The 22,475-nt window shown below is 57.9% G+C and overlaps 1 protein-coding gene across 2 annotated transcripts in view; it reads left to right on the forward strand.

The window, feature by feature from the left end:
* LOC100343441 (olfactory receptor 6B2) overlaps nt 1–16,818 on the forward strand; it is a 69,922-nt gene extending 53,104 nt beyond the window's left edge. The window contains exons 2-3 of one of the 2 annotated variants that reach the window (XM_017339490.3): nt 917–2,100; nt 10,652–16,818. In XM_017339490.3, the coding sequence (XP_017194979.3) occupies nt 10,661–11,599 (939 nt within the window). In that variant the 5' untranslated portion in view covers nt 917–2,100; nt 10,652–10,660 and the 3' untranslated portion in view covers nt 11,600–16,818. Of the gene's footprint in view, nt 1–916 lie in introns of both variants that reach the window. The other variant, XM_070069939.1, reaches the window with a different exon arrangement.
* The last annotated feature ends 5,657 nt before the right edge of the window (nt 16,819–22,475 follow it).

Raw genomic sequence — 22,475 nt, forward strand, 5'->3', positions numbered from 1 at the left:
CTCCAATCTCTCTCTCTCTCTCTCTCTCTCTCTCTCTCTCTCTCTCTCTTTCTCTCTCTCTCTCTGAGTATCAGGTATGTTTTATAAATGAAGAATAAATGAAAATATTCCCATATCTTCTAATGGATGAGCTTTTTATTAGCCCTTACAAAAATTACTAAAGGGTCTTTCAGACAGAAACTGAAGCATACTAAGTGATAACTTAGCTCCTTCTTATCCTTAGAAGCTAACTGCACACAACAGCAGGTATAAACCTACACTCACTGGGATGTAGCATACAAACTTGTACTTGCATGAGAGAAGCCCCAAGGCAGGGGGAGGAAAGGGGCTAGGAGGAAGTTTCTACACACTATTAAAAGTAAATTAGCATTTGCCCGAACCAGACTGTTGGATTTAAGGTGCTCATTTTAACAGGGCAATCGCTGAGAAAGCCACTCCAGAAACATCAAGAAGAGGGGCTGGGGTGGGCGTTTTTGCAGTGGTTGAGATTCTGCTTGGGAAGCCTGCGTTCGGTCAGCGTGCCTGGCTCTGCTCCCAGATCAAGCACCTGGGCCATCCTCCACTGCCCTCCCGGGCCACAGCAGAGAGCTGGACTGGAAGAGGGGCAACCGGGACTAGAACCCGGTGCCCATATGGGATGCTGGCGCCGCAGGCGGAGGATTAACCAAGTGAGCCACGGCGCCGGCCCCAAGAATCAGTTTCTTAAAAACAGACCCAATTAACGTGTGGTTTGTATGATGCACATGGTTTGAAAACAAAGGTTTTCATAAAACATATAAACAGAGAGCTGAATTAGCTACAGTAATACCAAACGAAATAAGTTTAAAACCCTTTCAGTAAGACACAGGGCATTGATATTGATAGATAGGCCAGTTCAGCAGGAAGATATAATTATCAACAAATATGTCTCTTACAGTTGAGCCCCAAAATACATGAAGGGGAGCATGACAGCCCGGACGAGAGACAGGAAACCCGCGGGAGGAGTTGGAGTCCTCGCGCTCAGCGACTGCTGGAACGTGCAGGCGAAAGCAGCAAAGCCGGGGGCGCCTGCACTGGCCGTCAGGCAGCTCGTCCTAGCGGCCGGCTACAGAACACCCTCCCGACAGCAGCACAGTGCGGATTATTCTCTCAACACAGTTCCGTTCTCCAGGGCAGACCAAAGGCTGCACGAAAAACAAGTCTCAATAATGCAAAGTAAGTTTTCTCATCACAGTGTAAATAAATTGGAAGTCAGCAATATTTGGATGTTTACAAATACTTGGAAATTCACAGCATGAATAACCATAACCCCTGTGTCAAAAAAGAATCGCAGTGGAAATTCAAAGGTATTTTAACTCAATGAAAATGAAAATGCAGCATAAAGAATGTAAGGGATAAATCAAAGCATTGTTTACATGGGGACTTACAGCCTTTAATACCTATGTTAAAAAGGAAGAAATATTTAGAATAAATAATTTTATGCTTTTACATTGAAAATCTCGGGGAGGAGGAAAAACTGAAACAAAGGTGGGCAGAGGAGGGAGACCGCGTGGAGATCAATGGACCAGCGAGCGCAGCCCCAGAACTCAGTTACCCGAGGTTGGTTCTTGATAAACAGCAGCAGCATTTCCCGACTTTTAGCTCGACCAGCACAAACAGAGAGAAGGAGCAGGCCCTGGCACGAGGCTGTGCTTGAGACGGGCGTTGCCACGAGCCCGGCAGGCACCCCGAGGCCAACGAAACTGACAACCGAGAGAAAACAGAAAACCCTGGAAGGGCACAGCTGCCAAATTAACTCAAGGAAATAGGACAGCCAGACAGATCCCCAGCTGCTGAACACGGGGAATTAGTAACTGAACATATTACAGAGACAAATCCCACAGGACGGCACCGCCAGTCGATTCTAACACTAAGGACAAAGAGGTATGCCAACTTCGGACAAATACGAGGCGGAATCCGAGGCTGGGAGCTTATCCTTTTCAACAGATCGAGGGGCGAATCCAATCTTCACAGGCAAAACAAGCAGCAGTGCATCCCCACAGCAGAGCCCCAGCCCGCACGTAAAGACGTAAAGACGGATCTTGCCACACGGCGGAAACTGTGTTGTTTCTTACAACTCACGTAAGTATCTCAACACAAAAGAATTAGTTTGAGAAACTCTTTAGCGATCTGAATATAAAACAATCCAAATGAACTGAGCTCTAGAAGTGCCACACCTGTCACCATGTTTACACAAAGCCCGGGGCACTATTGAGGAGACGGAACCCCACAGAGGGGAGAGGAGGAGGGGGTGGGGGCTTCAATGGGTGTCCTCCTGGGGGCTCAGCGGGTGTCCTGAGGGCTCCTCTCCCTTTGCGCCCGTCTGCAGTGTGCAGAACAAGGTCTCCGTTGTGCGAGTGGAGCCGGGTCAGCCTGGTCTTCGAGGCGGCCTTAGGCCCGATCATCTGACCAGCGGCCTCAGGCATTTTGAAGGGAGCACCACTCGGCCTCTGCCCCTGGAGGATCTGATCGCCTTTATCCTCAGAGAATGTTCTGGCTTTAGAGTCTGAGCTTCGCTTTGCCACACAGGCCATCGCAAGCGCGGTTGGCTGAGCCACGTGGCCCTGGCCGCTCCGCTCAGTGACCTCCTGACCCCTGCTGCATGGAAGCGGCCATCTCACGCTGGCCCTCTCCTGGGGTTGGCGGTCACGCCCTCAGGCCAGGGCCTGGCACAGGGACTTGGCTTGCGATGCCCCAGGGCTGCTAGATGTGGCAAAGGTCTTCACAGGGGTTTCTTCGGCCAGGCCATAGACTGGAGAAAGGGAGACATCTTTCCCACGACTCCTGAAGGTGACTGGAGCTGCACTAAATCCAGCCGCCAAGACGACATGCTCAGACGCGTACAGGTGCATCTTCCCAAAGCTGAAGCAGGCATGGCGAAGCCCTCAACAGCTGGGCTGGCGTCGGCGCCGTGGGCTAGGCCGGCATGCAGACAGCCGCGTCCCACACTGGGCGCCTGGTGCAAGCCCTGGCTCTGGTGTCCACGCCAGCGTCCTGCTGGTGTGCACGTGGCTGGGTTCCTGCCACCTGTGGGGGCCCACCTTGAGTTCCCGCTCCTGGCGGGGCCTCCTGGCCATGGCGGTCTGCAGAGTGAGGCAGAGGGTGGAGGCTCTGTCTCTCTCTCTCCCCCATCTGTCTCTTTGCCTTTCAAATAAATAAGTAAATAAATAATATTTTTTTAAAAAGACTAATTTGTTAAAAGGAAGTTGCAACACTAGGCATCTACTCAATAAACGGAATTTGTAAACAAAATCTTGCGGAGAAAGTTCCAGACCCATGTGGTTTTGCAGTCAAGAATCGAATGCAGAATAATCCCGATCTTAGAGGAACCTTCCCAGAAAACGGATTTAAAATGAAGACTTTTCCAACTTCAGGGGAGGTCGTGAGACACTTCTAGGGGAATGCAAAGAAGATGCTACAGGAAAAAGGGCCGGCAGGCCAGGCCCGGGGAGCGGCGCCAAGCGCCCCAAGTTCAGCAGATGCAGACCCGTAGAAGCCGGGGTTCAGGTTAGCGCGTATTCGGGCTGAGTCACCGTGACTGTGTTAGGGGAGTAGAACGGTGCGGGTTCGAGTGCCCGCTCCTCCGCCCAGGCCGGGACGGCAGCAGCGATGGCGCCCGCGCGCAGCCCATCCACGCCGGGAGACCGCGTCGCCCGCTCGGCCTGACTGGCCCTGGCGGCTGCGGACATCGGCGGGTGAACCACGGCTGGACGCCCGCTCGCTTCCTCTCTTTCAAACAACATGGAAATACGTTGAAAATAAAAAAGATGCGTGTCGGTAAGCAGAGCAGCCATGCTCACCTCAGCCGCGCCGAGGGCCCTCAGCGCTGCGCGGCGTCCGCCCGAACCCCTCGGCCTGGCGCAGGCCGGGAGGTGACAGGGCTGGGGCGCAGCTGCCCGCCCTGTGGGCATCGGTGGGCGCTGATCCAGGAGCTTCAGTCTGTGCCGGCATCGACGCCGCGGCAGAGGTGAACTCGCGGCTCCCGACAGGCGGGAAACCGGACACGCACACGGCAGGCACCTGCAGGCCGCGTCCCTGACCTCGCTGGGACGGCTGATTCCAGCAGGGAGGGTGCCGGCCCTCCACCCTCAGACCCGGCTGGCGAGGGGGAACAGCGGCCGCCGTCGGCCCGGGTCTGGTGTGGCCATCATTGGCACAGGTCTGGTGTGGCCACCATTGGCACAGGTCTGGTGCCACCGGGAGGATGCTGCTCGCCACGCCCGCGTTCCGCGTCGGCGCAGTGAGGCCCAGGCAGCTCCACGTGGGAGACAGGCGTGGAGCTCCTGGACCCCGGCCTTGGCCTGGCCCAGCTGCTGTGGGCACTGAGGAGTGCACCAGCAGGTGGGAGCCCCCCCCTTCTACCTCTCAAATAAATAAAGATAATTAAATGTTGTTTCTTACATAGCTCAGAATAGATTTTTCTATATCACCCAGAAAATCACACTTCTTTATGTAACATAAATAAATAACTCTCTGTAGGCACAAAGATACATACACAAATATTCCTACTAATTTTTTTTTATCAATAATAGCCAAAACGCACAGCTAGCCTAACAGACAGACAGATATTTGGTGGATACCACCTGCAACAAGGAGGGGCCGATTACGGGCGCACACGTGACACAGATGAATCTCAAAGCCCGGGGGCAGCCATGCCGCGTGGATCTGGGTATGCAGAGCTGAGAGCCGCCCGGAACCCGACGCACATCCGTAGCGTCCCCGGGCAGGGACAGAGGCCGCTTCCTTCCTGGGTGACGGAACATTCCATCCTGATGGCGATCATGCTCCCCAAGTGTGCGCACGTGGCCAAGTCCACGAACCTCCGCACTCCAATAAACTACAGCTCGAATACTTGTCTCAGAAGGAAAATCCCACTCAAAAACCTACAGGAAAAGCAAAACTCGGTTGAAGAGCGAAGTGCCCTCCACACACACAACTTCAGGGGAATCCTCCGTTGTTGAAAAGACCCTCGGGGTCCGGCGCTGTGGTGTAGAGGCTAAGCCTCCACTCGCAGTGCCGGCATCCCATGCGGGCACTGGTTCAAGTCCCGGCTGCTCCACTTCCGACCCAGCTCCCTGCTAATGCTCCTGGGAAAGCGGTGGAGGATGGCCCACGTGCTTGGGGCCCTGCACCCACAGGGGAGACCCGGACGAACCTTCTGGCTCCTGGCTTCTGCCTGGCCCAGCCCAGCCATTGTGACAATTTGGGGAATGAACCAACGGATGGAGCCATGTTCCTCCCTCTCTCTCTCTCTCTCTCTCTCTCTCTCTCTCTCCTCTCTCCCTCCCTCCCTCTCTCTGTTTCTCCTCTGTATCTCTGCCTTTCAAAAAATGGATCTAAAGATAAATGAGAGAGAATAGACCATCTTTCCCCCGTGACCTTGCACTTGTATAAAAACCCAGTGCACCATTTATGTGTGGGTTCCGGGCTCTGTTGAGCTGTGCATCCTTGGACCACGTCTGTCCTTGGGCCGATCTCTCCTCGACGCAACCGCTGTAGCCTGAGAGAAGCCGCGACATCAGCCAGCAGCGCTCGTCCTCAGAGTGTGGGCCCGGGGCCTCTGGCTGATGAGCTCACAAGGGCAGGAAGTGTGCTGCGTGGGAGGCAAGGTTCTCACTGCCACCACCAGGGCCCTGGGCCGATGCGTGGAGCTGGGCAGTGATGCCCGGGACCAGTGGACGGTGATCCCAGGACCAGTGGACGGTGATCCCGGGACCAGTGGACAGTGATCCTGGGACCAGTGGACGGTGACCCCGGGACCAGTGAACGGTGATCCCAGGACCAGTGGATGGTGATCCCAGGACCAGTGGATGGTGACCCTGGGACCAGTGGACGGTGACCCTGGGACCAGTGGACGGTGACCCTGGGACAAGCTTGAAGAAGGAGAAGGGAAGTCAGGCAGCCCCCGTCTTCTCGGCACGATTCTCACTGTAGGCCCCTCCTTCCCGAGCAAACCTGGGAGCAGGCGCTCAGCATCGGGGGCTTGTGTGCGTCTCGTCTTTATTGTGAACGTGCTGAGTCAGCGCATCAGCAGGCGAGCGTTCACATCCTGACAACGCTGAGTAGTTCTACCTGTGCCCACGTCACATGACCCATGCATACGCCACATGACCAGTACACATCACATGATCCGTGCACATACCACACATCCCATGCACACGCCACACGACCTGTGCCATGCCACACGACCCATGCACACACCACACAACCCGTGCCCAGGTCACACATCCATGCCCACGCCACATGACCTGTGCCCATGCCACACGACCTGTGCCCATGTCACACGACCAGTACACATCACACGATCCATGCACATACCACACATCCATGCCCACACCACACGACCCATGCCCGTGCCACATAACCGGTGCCCAGGTCACACATCCATGCCCACGCCACATGACCGGTGCCCACGCCATGTCTCTGTGCCCTACTGTGGGCATTCACCTTCCCTCAGGACCCCGCTGCAGCCCTCCGTCCTCTCGTCAGGACGAGGGCGGACCCGCGCCCGGCATGGGTGACACAGGCCGAGGGTGAGCGGGGACTTCCCCAGGCCGGCCTGATTTGGGAGCAGCGGTGTGGTTCCAAGACTCGTGGGCACACGAGGGCCGCGGCTGGACGGGGAGCCCGTGGTGCTGGGCTGAGGGTGAGGGGCTGGGCGCCTGTAGTGGGGGCTGAAGGGGCTCGGTGTGAAGTGGCCGCCATGCCTTAACCCCAACGTCGCCTCCAGGGGGCCCTTCCCACCTCTGCCACGTTTGATCGCTGTTAACCCGACACGGAACGGAAGCCTGGCGTGGCCTGAGTCTGAGCCCCTGTCCACGGGCAAGGTCACGACCTCGGCAGCAGCTTAGCAGGGGCTGTGCAGCAGTCCACGTGGCCACGTGTGGGCACGGCCGCTGCTGTGGACATGGGCGTGGCTTCTCCGAGCGGGACTCAGGCCTCAGCACGGTTTCAGCGGTGCAGGGGCACAGCAAGCCCAGGCACGTGTCCCTGAGTCACCTCCACTGCACTCACGTGCTCGCTGGTCAGAGCGGTGTAGATGGGCAGGTGCTGAGTGCGAGGAGGTGCAGATTTGCTGTCACAGGAGCAGCAGGACCCGAGGCCCCGGCCCGGCCTAAACGCGCCGCGGTGTGCACAACCGACCGAGGCTACACGGAAGGTCTCAGGCCAGTGAGGGCAGAAGCCCCCAGACGTTCCACAGGCGGCTGTGCACACACTGGCCTCACGGCCCAGCCCGGGACCCCAGGAAGCAGCGCCGAGCCGGGCAGGGCTGTGTGCTGGCTGTGGAGGTGCCGGCCACGTGGGGGTCATCGCTGGCTCCCACCCCAGACAGGGCTGGGTCTGCACGCAGAGAGCAGAAAGCAGCAGCTCCACCTGTGGCCTGGGGCCTGTGTCCACCTCACACGGGCCGGCGGGCGCTCATGACCGAAGCCCAGCAGTGCCCCCCAGTGGCAAACGCTGGAATTGAGACTGGAAATTCCCCAGAGGCCTCAGCCTGGCGCCTGGGATTCCGGTTCCTGGTAGCTACTGCACCTCAAAGCTGCCGCCCACGATTGACAGCACGACAGGAAAACTGCCCATAGCACCTGGGTGTTGTTGGAGAACACTCCCGAAGGTTCCAGAAGGATCCGGAACAAAATGGAAGTGGGTCACGCCAGACCACGCCGCCAGGGCATTTTGGAAATTCCTGTGAAAACAGCATTAACAGACAAATTTATTTTAGTGCAAAAATCTGCGATCCATGCATGATTTTTTTCAAAACTCCTACTTCCCCGTGAACTTTTTGAAGCGACTTCTTTCCCTCTGGGGCTGACTTCCTCCACCTGCGGAGCTGCCCGGTGCGTGGTGTCCGGTGAGTGGCTCCCAGCTGACCAACTCTGAGCAGACCCCAGGTGGACAGCCAGAATCTTGCTTAGAGAACCATAGCCCTGGGACCACCTGATGGGAAAATCCTGGGGGAGATGGTGGGAGCGAGCCAGCTCCGGGGCCGACGTGCCTGTGTCTCCGGGCGGCCACAGGGGAACAGGAGCCCCCACATTCCAGCACTGTTGATTCCTAGGCTCCTTGCACCACCTGTGGCAAATGTTTGCCAGGCAGGCCCACCGGGGCTGGGGCTGACCCCGGTGTCCGTGTCGGCCACCTGTGGACAACCACTCGCAGTCTCACGTCAGCAGCCTGGATTTCCCTGTGTCCGTGCGAGTGACAGCACCCCGGCCCCACTGCCCGGCATGGTCCTGGGAGCCCAGGCCGGAGAGGCAGCTTCCCTGGCCCCAGAGGCAGAGGGCAGCAGGAGTCACGTGGGGCCGGGGACCGAGCACACGGGGAGAGCCTGGACAGGCCTGGGTCTCAGCAGACACCGCCCAGCACGCGGGGCTCCTGCTAATTGGCGGCGGGGGCAGTTATGCCTCCACCACGGTAATTGGGCCCTGGAGGCCTCGAGCGTGTGCGCAGGGGAGGAAGCCCCGGCCCCGCCTGTCCCGGCTTCTTTTAACCGTCACTCACGACTCAGGGCCAGCCAGGCTGCGTGGGACGGGCCGCTCGGTGTGGCCAGTGGCAGAAGCGTGAGCCTCCGGGCTGCAGCAGGTGGAAGACGCAGGCGGAGGGCCGGGGGGCCCACAGAGCCCGCGGTGAGTCTCCTTGGTGCCCGCCCTACAGGGCTGTGTCCCTGTCTGGGTGGCCAGCCCTGGACCTGTTCCCTCATGGAAGGCGATCGGAGCAAGGCCAGGACTGGGACCCCCACCCCGAGGCCCACGCTCCCGCCAGCACCCTCCCCCACTGCAGGTGCGAGGCCCCCATCCCACCTTGTCCACCTCCTGCTTTGCCGGCCCCCATGAGGGAGCCCCTCAATGGCCGCTACAGAGAAACGGGAGAGACCCCGCAGAGCATGGGCTGGTCCAGGCACTCGGCGCCCTCCTTATCCCAGCTGGAGCAGGCAGGACCTGGCGCTGTGCCCCGCACACCTGGACACCGGGCCATGAGGGAGGCCATGGGTCAGAGCCGAGGGGCCCGAGCCCCCTGCCCTGCATGTGTCCCCTTCTCCCCTGCTTCTGTCTCTCATGTAAAGGTCCACTGAGAGAGCAGCCGGAGAAACCCTGAGGATTGCGTCCCTCCACCCGGCGCTGCAGCCCAGGGGCTGAGGGACCCGGCAGATGTCCGCTGGGGAGCAGGGCCGTCCTCCTGGCCCCGGCCTGGCTGGGTGACCCGTTTCTGCGCTGGCTCCTGCAGGGAGAGTTGGACCTGGACTAAAAGGAAACCCAGGTTCTGCTCAGGGACAAAAGCCCAGCTCCAGCCCGCACCGGTCATGGTAGAAACCCCCTCGGGGCCGGACCCCACGTAGGCCTGGGGTTCTCAGGAAGAGACACTGCCCTTGGCCCGCGTGTCCCCCTAGCTGCGGCCCTGGCGCGGGCTGGGCGTGGCTCCGGGCAGCGCCGGGGACCGCCTGCGGGCATCCTGGAGCAGTGGCATCTGTCCCAGATGGAACTGAGGTTCCTCAGCAAACCTGCGCACAGCCTCCGGGTTCTGTGACCTCTGTTTTTGTGGCCACCTCCATCCGTTTGAACAATCCCAAGCCTCCACCCAGCCCCAGTGGGCTCACCTGTTCTGTTGTCACTGCTCCACGGGAGGAGCCACAGCCTTGGCGCTCGAAGACCTGGGTCGGCGTCCCGCTGCTCCAGCACCGCGGGTGCACCCTGGTAGGTCCCTGACGCTGTCTCTGCGGCCTCACGGAGACGGGGGCTTCACTCCCCGGGGCAGTGCAGAGAACTCCCAGAGGTGGCTGTGCTGCGACGCTCGTGAGTGACAGGGCAAGGACACAGTCGCCCACTCGGTCTGGCACTGGGGACGAGCACACAACCTGTGCGTGTGAGCCCTTGTTTCCAGCCGTTCCCTCCCCATCCCTCACGCTTGTCCTGTGCTGCTGGGTGCCCGCCCCGGCCCCAGCTACAGAGCCTCCAGGACAAGGTCACTTCTTCCCTCCTGGCCCCGGCTGCCTTCTCCCTCCTGAGAAGCTCACACCCGAGACTGACCACTGCCCTGGTGCGCTGGGATTTGGTCACATAGCCCTGGTCCCCCAAGATCCCGGATCTCTGCTGGCCGCGCATTCCCATACAAAGCCAACTCTGAAACCAGGCAAAGTGTCAAATCCAAACGAATTGGAAAAAATATGTCAGACACCAGACAGTAAATCCAAATGCCACAGGCAGCCATGACAGTGATGGGTGCGAGTCGGTGCAGAGAGCTGCTGGTTGTCATTAGACTCCTGGGAGAATTCGGTTGTGAAAAATCATCCATAAAGTGGTCTCCACTTCATGAGCACCGCGGGATGCTTGCGCGAGGAGGTGTAGACAGGCTGCTCCAGGGACTCAGTCACAGGGACCCGGACCCACACCCCGGGTTAAATGGCACCGTGGAGATGTGGTGCTGTGCCCCCTGCTCCCAGGAGCGAGGTGTCCGACTGTGGGGCTGGTCCTCTCCTGGGCGTCAGCTCTGTGTCCTCTGCCCCTGCTCTCTCCCAGCCACGGAAGATGAGGGGGGAAGGCAGCCCCCACACCTGCCCCCTGCCATCTCCCATCTCCCAGCCACGGAAGATGAGGGGGGAAGGCAGCCCCCACACCTGCCCCTTGCTCTCTTCCAGCCACGGAAGATGAGGGGGGAGAATGTCACCACGGTCAGCACGTTCATCCTGCTGGGCTTCCCCACCGCCCCCCGGCTGCAGTACGCACTCTTCCTCCTCTTCCTGCTCACCTATCTCTTTGTCCTGGTGGAGAACCTGGCCATCATCTTCACCGTCTGGAGCAGCACCCCCCTCCACAGGCCCATGTACTACTTCCTGGGCTCCCTGTCTTTCCTGGAGGTCTGGTATGTATCCGACATCATCCCCAAGATGCTGGACGGCCTCCTGCTCCAGCGGAGACACATCTCCTTTGTGGGGTGCATGACACAGCTCTACTTCTTCAGCTCCCTGGTGTGCACCGAGTGTGTGCTCCTGGCCTCCATGGCCTATGACCGCTACGTGGCCATCTGCCACCCCTTGCGCTACCAAGTCATCATGACCACGGGGCTGTGCGTCCAGCTGGTGGCCTTCTCCTTTGCCAGCGGCTTCACCATCTCCGTCGTCAAGGTCTACTTCATCTCCAGCGCCACGTTCTGTGGCTCCAACGTCCTGAACCACTTCTTCTGTGACATCTCGCCCATCCTCAAGCTGGCCTGCACAGACTTCTCCAGGGCAGAGCTGGTGGACTTCGTCCTGGCCTTCCTCATCCTGGTGTTCCCGCTCCTGGCCACCGTCCTCTCTTACGGACACATCACCTTGGCTGTCCTGCGCATCCCCTCAGCCACCGGCCGCTGGAGAGCCTTCTCCACCTGCGCCTCCCACCTCACTGTCGTCACCGTCTTCTACGTGGCCATGATCTTCATGTATGTCCGGCCCCAGGCCATTGATACGCGGAGCTCCAACAAGCTCATCTCTGCAGTGTACACGGTGCTCACGCCCATGATGAACCCCTTGATCTACTGCCTGAGGAACAAAGAGTTCAAGGACGCCTTGAGAAAGGCTCTGGGCTTGGGTCAAGGTGCACAGTAGGAGGGGCCTCTGCTTCTGGAAGCCCCGCTGGTGAGACGCAGCCCCTCGGGGAGGCCTCTTGATTTGTCATAAAGGAAATTCTTTCCATTACTGTAGTATGACCTTTGTTGTAAAGCAGTGATGCCCACGTCTGTCCCCTACAGTTCACAGAGGAAGTGTCACGGGTATGTTGCTGGCATTGTAATACGGTCATTCTCTTCATTTTATCTGTGAGCAAAGCAGGATATTTTAAAAGTCTATTAAATTTCCCCACCTCTAAAACCGCCATGCACATTTCATAAAGAGAAAGCCTGAGGTCATCAGACTCGGACGTCGTAAACGTCAGCGTGTTAGCGTGCTGAAATCCCGAGCCGCGTGGTGAAGGGGGCTACAGTGCCCCCGAGGCACCACGTGTCCGGGAAATGGCCAGTGCCCCTGGGTTTCTGTCCTGGACACGGAGGCCCGGGGAGGACAGCAGTCCCACCCCGAGCCAGTCAGCTACTGAGGAACAAAGCCGTGTTCTTGCTGCGTGAGCTGGTTCTGGTTGGGCTGCAGTGTGGGCAGAAGCCCTGGGCGGCAGGACCCACGGCTGTCCTTCTCACTCTGGGATCCTTGAAGCCAGAGTGCTGCCTGGTGCCCCGTGGGCAACCGGGAGACAGACGCTGAGTACTGGACGGGTGGCGGATGGCACTGTGCTAAGTGGAAGGGCACCTGGTGCTCCCTGGAGCAAGAGGAGACACGGCACACCCAGAGGGCAGGGGCCAAGGAGAGCCACCGGGGGGCCAGGGTGCCTGTACCCCACGGCAGCCTGGGACGCAAACCACAGCAGGAGAACTGAACCATCGGCAGCCCCTGGGAGAGCCGAGCCTGCCCACGCACCGACGGTCAGCTTCCCTGAGGGCTGCCTACCTCCTGGAGAAACACGAGTGTGTGTCTCCCGAACTAAGCTTTGCGTGGCAAAGGGGAGGTGGGCGCGGCCTCTGTGCAGCGTGCAAGTCCCCACCCTGAGCAAATGGGGCCGTCGGCTAAACGGCGTTCCTTCAGTGGCTTGTTGGTTGTGTGGGAGGCTTTTTGAGAGAATGGGGGAGGTCTGGGTGGCTACAAAACTCAAGATTTCCCCCGGTTTATGGATCAGCGTCAAATTCCGTACCACCCACGCCCCACTGCTCGTAAGACTGAGCCCCCAAAGCCCACCGGAACCTTTCCTCCTTTTCTGGAACAAGAGAGTCCCGCTTGGCTGCACCCGTTTCGAGGTTTGTGCTAATTCCGGTCTTCGCACGGGCCTCTGGTCATGGCAGCTGCTACCCGGACTCTCTGGAAAGGTAGGAGTAAGCGGGTCAAACAGCAGGACCCGCCCAGAGAGGAGGCAGAACAGGGCACACACATCCTCTGCAGACCCAGTGTGGATCCCTGGGGGCTAGAAAAGAGGGACCCTTCGTGGTGTTTAAGCGGGAGTCAGCTGCCTGGTGGCTGACCAAGGCCCAGTGAGAAGCTCACGTTTTGGGGGTCGTTGGTTAGCATAAGAACACAGCCACACTGATGGGAAAGGACCCTACCGCGCTTAATCTGGTGACATCATCCAGGCAGCGACCTGGACCCACGCGTCCCGAGGTGCATGACGCCAGGAGGCACCACCTGCCTTTTCCAGGCGGCACCCTGCTGGGTTTTCTGTATTTGGTGGTGCCGGGTCATTAACTGGACATCGAGAGCGCCGTTCCTAGGAAGTCCAGGAAAGCACACAGCAGCGATGTCTGCAGTCAGGGCGGCCCACTGGGAGCGAGAGGCACAGGCACCAGCGTCCTGCCCCCTCGCAGTGTGGGCGTCAGCCCGCAAGCCCAGCCTTTGCTCTGACTTCCTAGCGCAGCGTCCGGGAAGCGTTCGGTTTTGCTCGGATGGATTTTCCTGAAGGGGGAGGGAAAGGCCTGGGGCAGAAGGGGGAGGTAAGACCACCGAGGTGGCAGAGGAGTCTTGATCCATGGCTGAGGGGAAGCTGTCCACACCCAGGATGTCCTCTGCGCCCAGGGAAGCTTCCCTGTCACCTTTGCCTGAAGGTCTCCACAGGTGGACAGTCCTGGAGTCTTGGGAGGAACACTTTGGAGCTGTGACATGTGGACTTCAGGTCCAGGGTCTTGACTCTGACTGCCACGTGGGTGGTGAGAACTTGCTAGCGTCCCTTCCAGCCCGGCTCCAGCACAGTCTTTCTCTGACGTCGCTCTCCAGTCTCTGGGTTCCACATCGTGAAAGCATTGCTGTGCTCAGTGGGTGGCCCTGGGAGACGTCCTTCACCTGGTGAGGACACACGTGGCCACAGTGCATTCAAGCCTGGCAAAGGTCCCGTCAACAGACAATATCCACTCTGGACCACCCACGGAGCATCGTGTCAACCAACCACAGAGCATCGTGTCAACCAACCACGGAGCATCGTGTCAACCAACCACGGAGCATCGTGTCAACCAACCACGGAGCATCATGTCAACCAACCACGGAGCATCGTGTCAACCAACCACAGAGCATCATGTCAACCAACCACGGAGCATCGTGTCAATCAACCACAGAGCATCATGTCAATCAACCACAGAGCATCATGTCAACCGACCACAGAGTATCATGTCAACCAACCACAGAGTATCATGTCAACCACCCATGGAGCATCGTGTCAATCAACCACGGAGCATCGTGTCAACCAACCACAGAGCATCATGTCAACCAACCACAGAGCATCATGTCAACCAACCACAGAGCATCGTGTCAATCAACCACAGAGCATCATGTCAATCAACCACAGAGCATCATGTCAACCGACCACAGAGTATCATGTCAACCAACCACAGAGTATCATGTCAACCACCCATGGAGCATCGTGTCAACCAACCACAGAGCATCATGTCAACCAACCACAGAGCATCATGTCAACCAACCACGGAGCATCGTGTCAACCAACCACAGAGTATCATGTCAACCACCCATGGAGCATCATGTCAACCAACCACGGAGCATCGTGTCAACCAACCACAGAGCATCATGTCAACCAACCACGGAGCATCATGTCAATCAACCACGGAGCATCATGTCAACCAACCACGGAGCATCGTGTCAATCAACCACGGAGCATTGTGTCAACCAACCATGGAGCATCATGTCAACCAACCATGGAGCATCGTGTCAACCAACCACGGAGCATCATGTCAACCGACCACAGAGCATCGTGTCAACCAACCACAGAGCATCATGTCAACCAACCACAGAGCATCCTGTCAACCAACCACGGAGCATCGTGTCAACCAACCACGGAGCATCGTGTCATTCATTCATTCAAAGATTTGTTGGCTTATTAAAGAGAGGTTTATGTCCAAGAACATGGCTCTGGGATCCTCTAAAATTGTGCAGGATTCCCCAGTTACTTCATCTTTGCTCACCCACACTTATTTAAGGCATCGCCAGGAACAATTTGCAGTAGGATCCCGTCAGAGACTCTTCCGTGTCGACCATCACCATGGGAGTAAAAACCCCGTGTCTCCCTTAGTGGGTGAACAGTGTGGACCAAAGAAGAGGCAGACTGCTGGACTGACGGAGGGTGGGCGGGCTCATCTCAGCGTCCTGGTTGTCTGTAACCAAGGCCAACAGTCAGGAAAGGCAAAGGCGTGGAACTGCGCCAGACTTCTTGGTTTTCACATTCTGGTGAACAAATAAAACTGCTGATCCCATGTCTGCTCAAACAGATGGATGACGGCTGCTTGTGAATTCCAGAGCCACCGTGAGGAAGCTGGCTGCAGCTGTGGAGTGACCCGGCCCTCCCTGGCCACCATGCCTGGAAATGCAAAGCAGTACCGGTGACTGAGGGCCTAAGCCGGGGCTCCAGGCCCAGTGGACGTCACCCTGACGCATAAAACTCACTGGGTCTCTGAGCACAATGTTCTATTCTGTCAGAGCTCAGCCAAATAATGGGTTGTGCTTCCTAGTTGCACTGAGCATCCAGCAACGTCCTCCTCGTGACAGAGCCCAGCCAGCGAGGAAGCTTCCCAGGGAACGGCTCTGACGTAGTCAGGGCACGTATGAGGCATCCGGCCTCAGCACCTGGCTGGCTCCACAGCCCAGCCTCCTTTGCAGCCTCCTTAAGAGCCCAAGGGGACAGCAGGTCTTAAGATGTCACCGGCCAATCCCTCACCTCTCAGCCGGTTAAACTTCCTCTTCCCCTCACCCTCAGCACCAGGGACAGGGACCGAGGCTTTGGTGCCAGCGAGCACTTCTGGTCTGGGGTGCACACTCTTGCAGGCATTGAGGGTTCTTTCTCCAGAGGCCTCCAAATGTCCAGCCAGGGCCACCGGTCAGTCATGTCTGGACTTCCCTCCTGGGGTGGGGCAGACTTCACTCACCCCGGAGCAGGGAAGACAGCTCAGTCCCTGCAGGAGACGCTCGTGCTGGCACAGACGGTGGTCCTGAACAGGCACAGCAGCCGCAACCTGGCCCTTCCGTTCTGCCCGCAAGAGTGAGTGATGAGCTGATGCATTCTGGGGGACGATCCTGGGAGCACTCCGCTCCTGCTGGCCCCCTTGTGGGGCTCTGAGGAGGGATCCTTCACACCCTCCCATGATTTTCCCATTCCGTGGCTGCCGTCCATTTGAAAGCTTTAACCAGGGCCCACCATTACCAATGAGTTGGCGAAGGTCATAAGAGCCTGGACTGCAGCTGCGGTGGCGATTCTAGGTCCCTGGCCTTTGTTTGGGGGCTTCCCTGCAGCTGGGGAAGTTCTTGGCAACAGCTGGGAGTTCGGTTTTAGATCGGGGGTGAAGGTGGCCGCAGGCCTGGCTGCCCAGAGGGTCCCCCTTTGTCTAACTTCCTTTTTCCACCCTCTTCAGAGTGAATCGGGTAAAGTGGGTATGAGCAGATTCGGAGACAGAGAGGACCACGTTAGGGGTAACTGAGTCAAGCCCTTTTTGTGTTAGCCCTCAGTGTGTTGTTGAAGCTGCCGCCTGCCTCTGGATGGAGTCCTGTAGGGATGAGGATGCGTCCTGTTTCCCTGGGGAGACAATGTTCTCTGTTCCCTTTGTGTCCAGCCAATAAAGACTTTTGTCTAAACTGGGATGCCGATTTGCTGCTATCTTAATTCTGTTGTTTCTCACGAGGTTAACCCATCTTTCCTGTAAACGCACAAGTTCTGGGCCCACACACGAAGTTCGCTGACTTCCCCCTGCGGAGCTGGTGGACTTCACCCTGGCCAAGGAAGGCAGCGCTGGCTGCTGCAGGGGGCCTCCGGCGTCCGACTGGACTCAGTGGGCAGCTAACGTTGCACCCACGGTCCTGCACCCCCTCGAGGCCCCTTCTCCCGCCCCCTGCCTTGCTCTGGCTCATGGAGGTGAGGTTTTCCACAGAAGCCTGGCCCTTCTACCTGCAGCACAGGCCCTCACATCACCTTTGCTGGGCACAGGGCCAAGGATGGCGTGGGGACAGCAGTCTCCACTCGGGAGGCGGCCACTGGGGTGGGCACCAGCTCCACGCTGCCAGGGCCCCTCAGAGGCCAGCCGTGCTAATTGGCAGTGTGGGCAGCTCCAGCAGCCGGCTGGTGTAATAGGGCCCTGGAGTTTCTGTGCTACAGCAGAAAAAGCCACGCCCGTTCCACCTGCCCTAGGCAGCCCACTTCTCCGGAATGTGCTCGGGTCTTGTCTGTTCACTGGGCCAGCCTGGAGTCACTGGGCACCCGCAGGAGCTGCTCATCACGTCCACCGGACACCACAGCTGTCCACTGTGAGGGCTCCAGGCTCCAGGTAGGACCCATGCTCTTGTCTCCTTTGCTGTGATTTGAGAGGTGGGGTATCTGTCATCGTGTACAGTATGGGTACAAGTGCGTGCCTGCTGCACACGGCCCTTCCACCCGCTTTGGGGCAGGGTTACCCGTTTACAGTCTCATCACCAGCACGCAGTACCATGGCTCATGGGTGCGCCACAAAAGGCCCTCGCCTCTATGGGTGCTGTGCCAAGGGTGGTCCCACATTACCCCCAGCCTTAGCCAGCGTCCTCACCATGTCTGACCTCACACTGGCTCCCTTCACAGCTAAGTTCCACCTTAGGGACTCTGCCCGATACCAGGAAAGGCAAGAGAGTCAATGGCTGCAGGCCATGGAAGGGGCAGAGCCACAGGGAAGCTGCTACAGCCCCTGAGCACACCCCAAATCATCCATTCTGGGGCGCAGAGACCTTCGGTCCTCTCGGGCTTCCTTAAGGCACCTGAGCAGGCAGGAGCTTTCCCCTGCAGCCCCTGGGAGAGCTCGCGGGACAACGTGAGTCCTGGGCTACCTCATCAGACAGGAGGGGTGACGGAGTTAAAATGCAAAGTACACGGGGACCTGGGACAAATAAATGCTCCAGAGGGAAACAGGTGCAGTGCGAGTGAGGGCTGGCGTTCACTGCGAGCAATGAGCCCTTGTCAACCCCGCACTCTGGCCAAGTGTCCTAGTTATGAATGCCACTGACCTCAGGGAACCCAAGAACTCTGCACCACCTTTGCAACTTTTCTGTAAGTCTGAAATTCTTCCAAAGTAGCTTCTTTAGGAGGAAATACAGCCGAGGCTGCAGCTCAGGTGGCGGAGAGCACCGTGCGTGTGTTGATGCCTGAATGCTGTATTTACCGCATCCGCTAGTCCGCTCACCAGCCATCAGGTCCCGACACCTTAGCAACCAGCCCAATCTGCATGTTCAGGAGCACAGCACCCAGAGGCCCCGGCAAAACCAGTCGGCAGGCGGGCACTGCCCCACCATGAGCCCCCGGAGCCCTTCCTGTGGGCTTCACAGCTCTCTGTGTGGGGCTGGCGCTATGGTGCCCAGGTTAAGCCACAGCCTGTGTTGCCGGCATCCCGTATAGGAGTGGCTGTTGACATCCTGGCTGCCCTGCTTCCGATCCGGTGCCCTGATACTGTTCCTGGGAAGGCAGTGGAGACGGCCCAAGTCCTTGGACCCCTGCAGCCATATGGGAGACCAGGATGGAGTTCCTGGCACTTGGCTTTGATGGCCATTTGCGAAGTGAACCAGTGGATGGAAGATCAGTGTGTGTGTGTGTGTGTGTGTGTGTCCCTCTCTATCATTCTTTCAAATAAATAAAATAAGCCATAAGAAATAAAGCCCTCCAGGACCACCCACCTGGGGAGAGGTGACAGTTACTCTGGACACCCAGGGGGCAGCGCTCAGCTGGACGTCAAGCCCCTCGGACGGCAGATGCTTCTGCTTTCATTGACGGTGGCCTTGCATGAACCCTGGAGCACCTTGGTCCTCACCCTGGGCATTTTAGGGCAGAGAATGGCAGCATGGCCCCCTGTGTGGCCTTGGGTCGCAGAGTGCTATCCTGGACAGTAGGAGTACTGATGCCTCCAGCTGACCCTGGGCAGTTCTAGAAATTTCTTTTGTCAGTTCTGAACTCTCCCATCAACTCCTGACTTGTCTACCCAACCCCTTCCACACAGCCTGCACCGCCCAGCACTTCCTCCAAGCAGAACTCCGGGTCACTGGACACCCACGGGGCCTCTTCCAGGACTCCCACCTACGGAAGGGGTCCTGAGCCACACACCTGGGCTCACCTGTTTCCTCGCTCTACCTCTCACCTCCCTGTTCCAGTGTCCTAGGCTGCTGCAACCAAGGACTACAAAGGGGCGGAGGGGGCTGAAGACAGTGGGCAGTTGCTCTCCGCTCTGGAACAGGGCTCTCGGAGCCGGAGGACCCTCCCTGACCTCCCGCTCCTGGGAGCTCTGGGTCTTCTCGGCACGGGGCTGCATTGCTCCAGCCTCTGACCTCAACTTCTTGTGTCTGTGTGTGCTCGTTTCTGTCTCGGGTGAGGACACTCTCACTGGGCTGAGGGCCCACCGGCAAGAAGGAGATCGGGAACAGGGTCAGGAAAGTCAGGCTGGCCTGCGAGACAGTCCACAGGGACAGAGCCCAGAAATCCCAGAGCCTGGGGCTCCCACATCTGTGCCTTCCTGGGGGCACCTTCACGTATCAGCAGAGTCTTGACCGGGTCCCTAGACATTCATGTAACACTGTTGTCCTGTGCAATCAGAATGCTAAGTTAAGAAGTCTACTAATGCCCACAGGGAACACTAAAAGACGCCGTAATGAGTGGGGTCCTTCCAGACCAGCACAGGTGTGGGTGGTGCTGGGCCCCTGGTCACGTAACCGCTCAGGTTGTTGGTCCAGAGCCAGCACACAGGTCATGCTCTAAGCACTCTGTAGCCACTTGGTCATCAGCCCGGTGGGCCTGCTCTTGTATCTGGGACAGACACGGTCCCCTGAACTTAAGTGACATCCGGGGACCGTGTAAGACTAGCAGCAGGCCCTGGGGTGGACACTGTGGCTCATGTGATGTTTGTGGGCATGTGGGCCTTAGGATGGAGGGCCAGGAGGTGGGCACAGCACCTCCCCGACCAGAGACCCACAGGCTGGGCACGTCCAGCATGGTGCCACCCCGACACCGGCTCTGTGAGCAGCCCCTGGCACAGCTTACTTTCCATGCCAGTGTTGGTCCTAGGGATTTACAGGAACATGTTCTCTGCTCCTGCCCCGCCCTCCCCTGGCCCCTGCAGCTGCTAGGCTCCTCCCAGGTCCTGCGCCCTCTTCCGGAACAGCAGCCAGCATGGGTGCCCCTCGCAAGCTGCCAGCTGGCCCCTTCTGCAGTCACCCCGGGCTACCCCATGGGAGAGGCCCTGGGTCCTGTCAGCCCTTTTCCTCCCAGAGCCTCCTCTGCACCAGTGTGCCGTCCAGTCCTGGTTGCCTGGTTGCATGGACCTCCCTCACGCTGAAGCCGCCGCCCTGGCTCGCAGGAACCTCCCAGGCCTGGGGCTCACGTGGCCCCTGTGCTCACGCCCCTGAGATCTGCCTTGACCGGCCTTGGACTGATGCCTCCTTGGACTGCCCCATCCCCTCCGTGTGGCCTGGACCCTGATTCTCCTCATGCTCCCTCTTCCTGGAGCGCCCAGGAGGTCACGTGGCTCCCCCTCTTATTTCTCGGCTTCTATGACAACATTTTCCTGGAGGGTGTTTTGAAGTCGGGGTACACACGTCATCCACTAGTTTCAGATTCACTCCTGTTTCCATTTTCAGGACCAGAAGTCAGCAGACTGGGTTCCCACCTTCCTCTCTGGATGGGGAGGATCTGGCGGGGAGGGTCCAAAACCCACGGCACAGGCCCACAGCTACACCTGACCCGTGCCATGGGCAGCTCCGTCCAGAGCTCTACTCACCTCACACAACAGCTCCCACCAGACACTGTGGCCCCCACTGAAACCACAGGGTGGTCTGTGCCCTGCCCCTCCCACCCCGTGCCCAGAACTCCCTATGCACCCCTTGGGCCTGCAGTTGTACCCACTGGGGACTTGTCCTCTGCTCCCCATGGCTCAGGCTCCCCAAGCTTGCCTGGAGTTGGCTTCACAGCCACCTGCATCCTTCCCCAGCCAGGAAAGCAGGTGACGTCTTCATGTGAGAATGACAGTGTGTGTCTGCACGTGTGTAAGCAAGTGTCAGCCTGTGTGAGTGGATGTGTATGCATCTGTACAGGTGAGAGTGTGTGCCTGTGTTAGCGTGTGTGTGAGTGGGTATGCGTGTGATAGTGTGTGCATCTATACAGGTGAGAGTGTGTGTGTGTGAGTGGATATGCGTGTGATAGTGTGTGCATCTGTACAGGTGAGAGTGTGTGTGTGTGTGAGTGATATGCGTGTGATAGTGTGTGCATCTGTACAGGTGAGAGTGTGTGTCTGTGTGTGTGCATGTGTGTGAGTGGATATGCGTGTGATAGTGTGTGCATCTGTACAGGTGGGAGTATGCATGTGTTAGCGTGTGTGTGAGTGGATATGCGTGTGATAGTGTGTGCATCTGTACAGGTGAGTGTGTCTGTGTGTGTGTGTGTGAGTGGATATGCGTGTGATAGTGTGTGCATCTGTACAGGTGGGAGTATGTGTGTGTTAGCGTGTGTGTGAGTGGATATGCGTGTGATAGTGTGTGCATCTGTACAGGTGTATGAGCGTGTGCATGTGTAGGCATGTGTGCATCAGTCAGCTTTCATTACTTTAAAATTCTCAAGAGGAGTCTCTTGGGCAGGCAAATGTTTGGCTCAGAGTTTGGAGGTCACTTCAGGATCTGGTGGCCCACCAGGCTGGTGTCTGATCACGGCTGGCCATGGTGGAGGTGGGAAAACAGTCACACGGTGAGCAGAGAGAGAAGCTAGGCCAAACTGAGCTCAAATAACAACCCAAGAACCACTTCCTGAAGGCAGCCCCCAACGCCCTGAACCTCCCACTGGGCCACCCCCATCGGCCATGATTAGACAGGTTTCCACCCTAACCCGTCAGCCATTAGCACCAATCGATTAACAAGTAATGGGAGACTGAGGTTTTAGCACCTGCATGATTTTGGGATCCAAGTCCTGTTCAGTCCACAGCAATATGTGGTGCACGCATGCATGTGGGTGTATGCACGCGTGTGGGTGTATGCATGCGTGTGGGTGTATGCACGCTTGTTATCTGTGTGTGTGTGTAATATGTGGTGCACACATGCGTGTGGGTGTATGCATGCTTTTCATCTGTGTGTGTGTAATATGTGGTGCACGCATGCGTGTGGGTGTATGCACACTTGTTATCTGTGTGTGTGTAATACGTGGTGCACACATGTGTGTGGGTGTATGCATGCTTGTTATCTGTGTGTGTGTGTAATACATGGTGCACACATGTGTGTGGGTGTATGCACGCTTGTTATCTGTGTGTGTAATACGTGGTGCACACATGCCTGTGGTGTATGCATGCTTGTTATCTGTGTGTGTGTGTAATACGTGGTGCACGCATGTGTGTGGTGTATGCATGCTTGTTATCTGTGTGTGTGTAATATGTGGTGCACACATGCGTGTGGTGTATGCATGCTTGTTATC

Source organism: Oryctolagus cuniculus, chromosome 3 (assembly GCF_964237555.1).
Source record: "Oryctolagus cuniculus chromosome 3, mOryCun1.1, whole genome shotgun sequence".
NCBI classification, from domain to species: Eukaryota; Metazoa; Chordata; class Mammalia; order Lagomorpha; family Leporidae; genus Oryctolagus; species Oryctolagus cuniculus.